The sequence below is a fragment of the Sceloporus undulatus genome, chromosome 1 (assembly GCF_019175285.1).
Source record: "Sceloporus undulatus isolate JIND9_A2432 ecotype Alabama chromosome 1, SceUnd_v1.1, whole genome shotgun sequence".
Classification (NCBI taxonomy): Eukaryota; Metazoa; Chordata; class Lepidosauria; order Squamata; family Phrynosomatidae; genus Sceloporus; species Sceloporus undulatus.
Window position 1 is genome coordinate 84,871,882 of NC_056522.1, and position 11,183 is coordinate 84,883,064.

Sequence of the window (11,183 nt, forward strand, 5' to 3'; positions counted from 1 at the left end):
AAAATCTGGCAACAACAAATATATTTATGATTCATTATTAATGATTCATGCAGTAAATCTAATGGCTTGTAAACTATGCCTCTTAAAAGAATCTACACCCACAATAAAAGAACAAGACCAAAAAAAAAAAAAAAAAACCAAACTAAAACCAGCACTTGAATGCATTTATTCTTTCTACAGCGTTAAAGTTTATGAACCAAAGCACTCCTACCAGGAACCAATGGGCTGTCCACTAATAAAAACAAAACAAAAAAGTGAATAAAATTTTAAAGGTGGCAGGACTATGGTCTTATGCAGTACTATTTTGCCATGTCTGTGATTCACAGCTGTAGTATGATGGATATAATCATGGCACTCCTCATGTAGTTTATAATTTTATAACTACACTGAATGCAGTGAGACTTCTAATTAAACATTCACATGTTTAGGATGCAAAACAAGTAAATTCTAATGTATCTCTATAAGAAGCATTATATGTGTGTGTGTATGTATGTGTATGGGCACTTATCATAATAAGCAGAAATAGAAGAAGGAGAACAAGGAGAAGATGAGGAGGAGGATCGCAGGAAAGAAGTAAAATGGTTGGTACTGAAGCAGTACAGTTAGCCCTCCATATACATGGATTTTTTATTCACGGATTTAAGCATCCACATTTTGAAAATATTTTTAAAATATATAAATTCCAAAAAACAAAGCTTTATTTTGCCATTATATATATGGAACACTACCTTACTGTGCCACTGTATTTAATGGGAGTTGAGTATCCATGGATTTTGATATACATCAGGGTCCTGGAACCAAATCCCAGTGGATACCAAGGGCCCACTGTACTAATATCCCAATCCTAAACAAATGTACAGACTGACTAGCATACCTACAGGGAATATTCAACATACCTGCAGGGAATTACTAAGTAGAATACTTCTATAATTTTTACTGGTGACTGACTTGAAGACCAGAGACCACCTTCCTTTCATTTGCTAGTTAAACTTTTTTCTGTCCTCAGTCAGATAAGACTCCACTTTAACCATCAACCTCATGCAGGTCATATATATTCATACAAGTGTCAGCAGGGTTGTTGTACAGATACATTCAACCTGCAACATTTCTGTTGGGGGGGGGGGGAGCTGCCATATCAAAAATAAAATCTTTAAATAAAACTACATTGTCTTCTCATTTGCAAATTTATGGTAAGTATGCATCTATTACCAAGAAGTACTGATGGTGGCACATGATCCATCAGAAATCTCCTATTCCAATTTTACTGTGAATACAGATACTACATGTCTAATATATTTAAGCAGGATTGAAGGAACATCAGTAGCTGAGTAAAGCAGCTGCAGCAATATGAACTTCGGTAAAGTTCTGAAGCTCTGGAACAAACAAAAATCTCTGGTAGTTGAAGACCAGTGTGTTTTTAAATGGAGTATCTAATAGCATGTATCATTCAGTTAGCCTATGGAATGCTTTGAGTGGATTAGCAAGTGCTTCCAAGCAAGAAGGAATTTCTTTTTCAAACCTTACCTCTGCCTGAGCACATTCATACTTTACTAGGAGTGCTGCAAGTTCACTGCGGGCTGTTTCTGCTGCATTACGATAGTGGCAGAGCTGTTCTCGAGTGGCAGGGATATCCGAGAGGGAATAATTATGAATACCCTGTTTTTTGAAAAAGAAAATACTCAGGATCAAAGGCAAAGAATTCAGACTCATTTTTCATTTTTATTGTTTTGTTTAGTTTCAGAAATAAACCCTTTCCATTATTGTGTTAAGAGACAATAATTACTTGGACAGCTTTAGAACTAGGATGGAAACCGCCTTGTTTGTACAATACTATGGATAACCTTTACCAGGGAAAGAATGGAACAGTGAAACACTTATTTCTTCTCCAGGATTAATTTGGGGTCCTTGGTACCACTGACTATGGTATCTCCTTTCAGACTTGGAGGCAGTGCCATGGCTGTTCTGTTTGTTTTTGGAGAGATGGGCACAAGAAATGGTACCAAAGAATTTTTGATCTATTTTATGGTCTTTGGGTTATTTTTGTGCTCTATCTTGACCAGTAGACTTTTCAGTATCTTCATGAAACTACTGTGAGGGACCATTTGGGCTAAGACGTCATCACTGTATGGACAAAACTAGTTTTCCAAGGAGACAATGGAAACCTTAACACATTTCTAGAGGTAATTGTAGGATTGATATGGGGAGCTAAACAAGACTAAAGTGCTCTTGACAGGAAATACTGCCAATTTGGATGCATTTTTGTACCTGGTTTTAGGCAGGATGGCATTCCTCCCCAAAAGCCACATGTACAGTCTAGGGGTTATTCTGGCCTGGTGCTACCTGTGGAGGTGTGCATTGGCTTTAGCTGGTTTTTCAACTATGATGAACCAACCTGGGGGAGGGGGACAGACTTACCCTCAGTTACACATGAACTGCTTGTATCTAGACTAGCTTATTCTAATGCAATCTGTGTATGGTTGCCTTTAAAGAAAAATCAGAAAATGTAAATGGTGCAGAATGCAGTCACTGAGATTCTAATCATATTATCTGGCATGTCTATTTGTTTCTGGGCTTGAATGCTGAGTTTTTATTTTAAAAACCTTGATTCTCTGTCTGGGTCCAAGCTATTTGAAAGGCCATGACCACATTTACACTTCAGAATTAATGCAGTTTGACACTGCTTTAACAGCCATCACTCAATACTGTGGAATTCTGGGATTTGTAATTTTGTGAGATATTTGACCTTCTCTGTCAGAGAGCTCTGGTGCCACAAAAAGACTACAAATTCCAGGATTCCATAGGATGGGGTCATTACAGTTAAAGAGGTGTCAAACTGCATTAATTCTGCAGTGTGGCAGCAGCCCATCCCCATCCTTACAAACCACCCTACACCCTGAATCCAGTCTCACAGCCCATGCTTCCTGGCATATCATCAATATAAATCAGACTAGTGAATACCACAGAGAAGAACTTTTCTCTGATGGCCCCATAACATTGGAACTCTCTTGGCAAAGAAAAGTGTGCATGGCTTCAGTAGACCTCAGTTGGGAATATCCCCTTTTGTAGTATTTTACTGATATTTATGAATTCTGTTCCACATGCCTCCATGGAAGGGCGATTGGTCTGAAACATGGTGTGTTAATGAATTAATAATGTTGCGTTTTCTTTTATGCTAAACACACTTTCCATTATCAGAAAGATCCAGAAAGATATAATTGTCTGCTTTACCAAATTTCGAGGCTAATTAATTACACAGGTAGTTATAAAAGGGTTGGTGCCTTTTAGTTAAAAGTAAAGTTTATGTTGCATTTTGGATTTTCTCATTATGAGAAAATGATGAGATGATTCAAAATGAACCATGAACTCATAAAAGCCCATGACAGGAGTGTTTAAAACGCTAAGCTATCATGTACTTCAGAGTCACGTGCGGTGTAGTGGTTTGAACATTGTACTAAAGCTCTGAAGATCAGGGTTCAGTTCTTTGCTCAGCCATGAAAACCCACTGAGTGGCCTTCAATGAGTCACACTCTATCAGCCCCAGAAAACCCCATGATAGTTTGCTTTAGGTTTGCCATAAGCTGGAAACAATTTAAAGGTACACAACAACAAAATATTATATTTGCTTACTTATAAAATAAATTTTTATACCATCTGATAGGGTAAATCCTCTTAAAGCAGCTTGTATTACAATGGAACATAAAACATTACTACAAAGTTCAGCACAGGTCTTGAAAAGCTGGTAATTAACTGAAATTTTGTTTATGTTTCAAGCCAATGAAGTTCCGCTAAAATAGGACTGGGGATCTTCAGGCCCTGAGGCTTGATTCAGCCTTTTTGGAGTACCAATCCACCCCTATGGGCTTCTCCAGATGGTTAATACACCTTCCCCATGATATCATTGTTTAGAGGTCTCCCAAGCTTTTATTTTTGTTTTTCCATTTTTGAAGGTTGTAATGTCCCTCCTAAGGCTTAGTTAATGACAGTAAGAGCTTTAAGACAGACTATGTTAGTGGTGGGTCCACGACTGGTACCACCCACCACTGGAATGTAACCCACAAAATCCTCTCTGAACATACACATACCCTCCATACACATACTCTCCAGTATTTCACAGATGAAAACCAGGGTCGTCATGCTGCTTCTTCTCCTAAATGCAGTGACTTCTCTTGAAATCATTATCATGGTTATTCCTGTTTCCATCATGTACCTGCATCTGCCATCACTGCTACTATCATCTCCTCTTCCCACTCTCTCCCAAGTCCTGTCCAAGCTGTTGCTGTTGCTTCTCAAGCACCCAATTGCTTGGCTGTGGAAGTGGCAAGTGGCTGGGCTGGCCTAAAGCAGAAGTATCACCAGATCAGGCAGCTATTCCAGAGTGGATAGTGAGACATTGCCGGTCAGCATGGTAGGTGAAGGCTTGGTTAGATCAGGCCGGGGAGCATGAGGATTTCTTGGACAGAGCAGAGAATATGGTCCTGTTCAAGGAACCCAAAGGGGATGTCCCTAGGGAGGATGTCAGCTCCCATACACATGAGGCTGACAGTTGAGAGGAATGTGAGACATAGAAGTAGAAGGACCAGGGATCATTGTGTCAGTTTGGAGCTGCACAATCAATTTGAAGATCTGCCCCTTATCACTGATGACGAGGGGTAGCAAGAAGAATAGCAGTCCTCAGAGAATGTGCATGAGACCTTGGGAGGTTCAGCACATGGAATGGCTTCTATCAAACCTCAGAGGATGTGTGCAGGGGTAGTAAGGGATTCCTTGCTGAGGGATACAGAATCAGTAGTTTGTGCACTTGACAAGATGTCTCGAGAGCTGTACGGTTTTCCTGGGGCAAACAATGTAACAGAGAGGATGACAAGACTCGCCAAGTCCACTGACTCTCTTCCTTTTGGCCCATATGAAAACCAATTATACTGCAAGGCATAGCCTTAAGGGTATAATAAGGGATTATGAGGCTCTGAATAGGAAGCTGAAGGGTCTGGATGCACAGGTAGTTATTTCATCTGTCCTTCCAGTGGATGTGCACAGCCCAGGAAGAGAGAGAAGAATAGTAGAGATGCTGCAGATGGTGCTGCCAGGAACAATATGGTTTCATGGAGGTGGGCTTCAGACAAGTGAGTTGCACCTCACAGCAGTAGGTAGGAACATTTTAGATAGGAGTCTGAAAGATCTGATCAGGGGGATGTGGGAGAGGAAAACAGTCTTCTCGAGGTCAGGAGTACATCAAGTGCTGGAGACAACAGCCCAAAGGTTATACAGAGAACAAGGCAAACAGCACAAAAACCAAGTGGGAAAGGAAAAATAGCCCAAGAACCCAACAGTGGGAACATGGGAAATAAACAGGATGAACTTGAACTCTTAGCACAGCACAGCAAATATGATATAATAGGAATCACTGAAACCTGGTGTGATGAGTCTCATTACTGGAATGTAGTAATAGAGGAGTGACTCTGGGCAAGTCACATTCTCTCAGCCTCAGGGGAAGGCAGTGGCAAACCTCCTCTGAACAAATCTTGCCAAGAAAAACCCATGATAGGGTTGCCTTAGGCTCACCATAAGACAGAAACAACTTGAAAGCCCACAACAACAACAAGAATAGAGGGGTATAACCTATTTCAGAGAAACAGACTGAACAGGAATAGAGAAGGAGTAACATTATGAGCTGTATTGGATCCCTTCTGGGAGAAAGGAGGTATATAAATGAAGTAAATAAATATAAATTGTACAATAAGGATTTGTACAACTGTGAACTATAGCAAAACCTTTAGTTGTATATTTCACAAAAAGCTATGGAATGTTCTCAAAAAAATGGAAGTATCACTATATTTGATAGTCAAAGACTTCCCATACCTTGGATAAACATTGATCAGAACAGAGATTATAGTCAGGAAATTAGAAGATGATGGATTGGGAAGGACAGCTATACATTAGCACACTATACTAATATAGTGCAGCTATTCCACTTTTACTGCTCTGGCAGTATTTTGGAGGGTGCAATCTGGGATTTGCAGTTTAGGGAATGGCATTTAGAATTCTCAGCCAGAGCTCTTAGGCCTCACTGAACTACAACCCTCAGAATGCAACAGGAAGCAGCCAGAGCAGTAAAAGTGGAATAGCATCACTATAAGAGTGTTGTGCAGTAATCAAGCAATGGGACAAAGATGAACACTAAGGTGAGGATTGTCCAAGCCATTGCATTCCAAACCTGAAACCTAAGGATGGTCCCTGGTGATATCATTAAGCATTATGCATTAAGCACCAACCACACTTACTGTTACTTTGTCATTGAAATACATACATATATGTATATGTCTGTGCATGCATGCATGCATATACAAACAAATACATACTTTCCTATTTATAAATTAAGACAGAAATCTTAGATAAATGGGCTGCTCCCAGATCAAGATTAAATAAAGGGATCCTTCCTTTCCATTTATTCAGGGAAATGGGATAAGATACAATTACCATTACCAAAAGGTGGATGCAGAGTAGAGTGGAGGGTGAGTCCTGGCACTACAAGGGCTGGGAGGGATGGATCAAGCTAACTAGGTAAATGCATAGTTCTCTGGAGAGTATTTGCAAGTTGGAGCAAGAAATCAGTTAAGCCTTGCAAATTATAGCTGCTGTTGAGTTGGGAGATTTGCACACAGCCTTTTCCTCTTGCCTGAAGCTGAGCCAATCAATACCTTAGAATTTGCACCCTTGTCTTTTACCTGTAGATGATCCATGAAAACTAGAGATTTGGTGCTAGGCCCTGAGATATAGCAACCCTAATTTTATAAGTATTACTCAGAATATACCATATACCCACTTAGGTTTTTTTATATAACTGGATAATTAACATATGTTCCTTGAGGCGTACACAAAACAAAAACATTTAAAAAGCAATACAAAACTATCAAAGCCAGAATACAATTAAAACAGTTTCTCAGAATTATTGCTTTATGTTGATATTTATTGCTATTTAATTGAAATCACACGCTAGCAGATGTTCCAGGAAAATGAAGAACTAAAATAAAAATTTAAAATACATACATACTCTACATGTTTTGGATTTCTTTTGTTATAATTGACTGCAACCAGAATTTTGGAGGGCCTTTTGTGCGGTCATATGTTTCTCTTGCTCAATTCTGCAGTGTCAGAATCCTGACTATTCTTTCCATTCTCTGAGAACAACTGCAGGGATGTAGCTAGGATTTTAGGAAGGGGGGGGTCCAGACTAAGTGCCACCATTATAATGGGGCTTGGGTGTGGAGGCGCAGCAGCACACCCCATTCATTTTTCTAATGGAAGGGGGGTCCAGACCCCAAGAACCCCCCCCCCCTTGGCTACGTCCCTGACAACTGGTAATACTTATCCCCAAAATCCTAATTCTCTTAAATGAAGCAAAAATGTGGAAGTGGGAAACTGAGACAAATCAAAGCTATTTCTTCTGAGACAAGCTTCCAACATGTCTGAGCATGTGTTCCACGGTTTCTTTGAATAAAATTAAGCATAGCCTGTTTTAGGAACAGAACTGTAGTTAACCCTAGCATGAAAGTATAAACAGTGTAACTATGATTAAATGGTGAGAGAAATCTGGGAATAATTTTTGTGTACAGTTCAAATAACAGCAAAGCAACATCCAAGAAAAAATCCAAATTTATCTTGAAGAGCTTCATTCACCTTTTGTCATAAATAAGGGGATTGTTAACAGGTCTGTGTGAATGTATGTTGGTTTTATTTGCTTACACTCAGAGATAAGAAACATTGGAGTTAGTGCTCACATGTTAACATGAAATTGTTTAAATTAAATTCATTCTCTTTTGAAAATTGAGAAAAAATTATCAACTATGGGCCTGAACAGACAGGCCAAAATAAAGCTGCTTTGAATCATTTTGGAGACATGCTGTTTAAATGATGCATGCATCCTAAGAGGCCAGAAGCCACACCAAAGCCATGCTCCAATCCTAAAAAGCCATTCTCCAGTCCTTCCAGCCTCTTAGGACACATGCATCATTTAAATAGCATACCTCCAAAGTGACCCAAAGCAGCTTTACTTTGGCCTATCTGTTTGGGCCCTCAGTTACAAAATCAGTTCTTTACTATTAATGTATTAGTTTAAAACAATTAAATTAGCATTATTAAAAATAGTAAAAAAATGGACCAACCCCCCCCCCCCCCCCGCAAAAATTATCCCAACAAAGTGATCAATTAAGTCTAAACAAGAAAGTTCACTGTTACGCAAAAATCGAATGATATTATATTTAATTATTAAAATAACAAACTTTAAAATTGTTTAAAGTAAAACAAGAACCCAACAGTAGGAGGAAAAAAATAGCACAAGAACCCATGGGAGCATGGCAAATAAACAGGATGAACTTGAACTCTTAGCACTGCAAAGCAAATATGATATAATAGGCATAACTGAAACCTGGTGGGATGAGTCTCATTACTGAAATGTAGCTCAAATTTTTTAACATCCTTTGGATAATACATTGATTTTAATAAATTATAGCTATATGAATTACAGGTACAGTTATATTTCTATAGCTGTTTATGATCTAGCCTGCAAAAGTCATAAGCATCCCATAACGATAATTATCCCTTCCAATATTTTTTACACAAGCCTTGTATTTAACTATTCACCTGGGGCCCTATACATTTCATAGAATCATAAAACTGTAGCCCTCCCTTCAGCCACCATCTTGAGGGATAGAGAGGCAGGCTAGCTCCAAGAAGCCAAGTCCTCCCTCCAGTCCATCTGCCTTGGTCCAGGCCTTGGAGGTAGAGAAGACTGCTGGATCTCATCCCCTTCCCCACCACCACTCCCTTCTCCTTTTGTGTCGTGTCTTTTTAGTTTGTAAGTCTGAGGGCAGGGAACCATCTAATTAGAAAGATTGTATGTACAGCGCTGTGTAAATTTACAGCGCTTTCTAAATAAAGGTTGATAATAATAATAGTTGGAAGAAATCACAAGGCCATCCAGTCCAACCTCCTGCCATGTAGGAAATGATAATCAAAGCATTCCTGACAGATGGCCATCCAGTCTCTGTTTAAAGACCTTCAAGGAAGGAGACCCCACCATGCTCCTAGGGAGTGTGTTCCACTGTCAAACAGCTCTTACTGTCAGAAAGTTCCACCTAATATATTGGCATCATCCTATTGAATCCTTAGCGAGGCACTAGAGCTCTCTAGCAAATTGTTAACTGCGGACAAGTCAACTTTTACTTATGGCAACACTATGAATGAGAGACCACCTTGTCACCTTGTCATCAACAGTCCTGCTCAGATCTTGCAAATTCAGCACCCTGGCTTCCTTGACTGAGGGGTGAAACAGATGAGCAAAATAAAGTGGCTTCCACTTGCTTTGAAGGCAGGGCATTTATATGTTGCACAACTTGAAAGTAGGAGAAAACTGAAAGGTAGCTGTGCCCTGGGGCTAAAAACCAGAGCCCCCCCCCCCAAAAAAGCCAGGATACTCCAGCTTAGCTCAGAAAATGTGCATGTTCATGCCTGCATATAAACAGCCTTGTGCCAGTGTGAGGCTGCAGCAAAGCAAGCAAGCAAGCAAGCAAATAAATAAATAAAATAAAGTTCAACTATTCCAATGGATGAAATTACAACATACACAAACCAGACAGTTCAACAGGGGAACATGGGATGAACTGGGGTGAAGGGGCCATGTATGGGGATTGTGCTTTGCCAAAATACCACTTGCACACTGATGTACTGATGCCCTGTACGAGGAAACCATCACACATGCAACTACGTAGCCGATCAAAGGGGCAAACATCCAATGTACGTCCCTTTGATTTCTTGATTTCAGTAAGCCCTCAGACAAGGTTCCCCATGACATTCTTGCAAACAAGCTAATAAAATGTGGGCAGACAACGCAACTGTTAAAAGCATTTGTAATTGGTTGGTTAACTGAACCCAAAGAGTGCTCAGCAATGGCTCCTCTTCATCCTGGAGAGATGTAGCCAGTGGAGTGCCCCAGGGTTCTGTCCTGGGCCCAATGCTTATCAACATCTTTATCAGCGACTTGGATGAAAGAATAGGTGGCATGCGTATCAAATTTGCAGATGACACCAAATTAGGAGGAGTAGAGGAAAGGGTCAAAATTCAAAATGACCTTAATAGATTAGAAAGCGGGGCCAAAGGTAACAAAATGAATTTCAACATGGAGAAATGTAAGGTACTGCACTTAGGGCAGAAAAGTGAAATGCATACATATAGGATGGGGGGCACCTGGCTTAATAAGACGTTGTGTGAAAGGAATTTAGGAGTAGAGATGTAAAGAATATTCTCCAAAATTCGAAAATTAGTAGAAATATGTCTAATTCGAAAATTTCGAAAGCATTTTATAGAGAAGAAATTCTGATCACTTCTCGATCATGAGTAAGAATTTTGATTTTTAATCATTTCCAAATGAAGTGAAGAGACGAAACTTTTAGCTGACAATGGCCGGGATTTGGGGTATTTTGCGTAAGAAAAGCTACCATTCATCCTGGGTTTTACCAGAGACTATTTCCTTTGTTAGGGTGATTTCCCACCCCCCATCTTTGCTCACTCACAGCTTCACTTTGAAAAACAAAAGAGAACAAAAGGGGAGGCATTTTGTGTGCTGGTGGTAGATAAGACATTCTGCCCTTTATGCCATGCTCTTTTTGGATGCATCACACACTCTTATTCATGGATATTTTGAACTCTCCTTGCCAAATATATATATATATACAGTGGAACCTTATTATACGCGGGGGATCCGTTCCGGATCCCTCCGCGTATAAAAAAGTCCACCTATGCTCAAGCCCCATTGTTTCCAATGGGGCTTGTGCGTGGCGGCGCGGCGGCGCAGGAGGCACAACGGGTGCGCACGCCCATTCAATTGAATGGGACGCACCGCCCCTTCCGCTCCATGCATGCCAGCGGCTTTGAGCGCCTATGCTCTTAGCCACCTATAAAAAGACCGCGTATGCGGAGGCTCCGCTGTGTGTGTGTGTGTGTGTGTGTGTGTGTGTATATATATATATATTAAAAAGCAAAATAAAAGTAGGTTTGCCTTAGCATCACCTTAAGAGATCTGGAGAGAGGTTTGTCATGCCCTGCCTCTGAGGCTGAAAGAATGTGCACTCTCCTTGCCAATTATTATTATTATTATTATTATTATTATTATTATTATTATTGCATGACCA

The 11,183-nt window shown here is 40.0% G+C and overlaps 1 protein-coding gene across 2 annotated transcripts in view; it reads right to left on the reverse strand.

Annotated features, from left to right (window-relative positions):
• CCDC170 (coiled-coil domain containing 170) overlaps positions 1-11,183 on the reverse strand; it is an 84,283-nt gene that overhangs the window by 52,651 nt on the left and 20,449 nt on the right. For both annotated transcript variants that reach the window (XM_042446900.1, XM_042446901.1), the window contains exon 2: positions 1,525-1,656. In XM_042446900.1, coding sequence (XP_042302834.1) covers positions 1,525-1,656 — 132 coding nt within the window. The remainder of the gene's footprint in view (positions 1-1,524; positions 1,657-11,183) is intronic.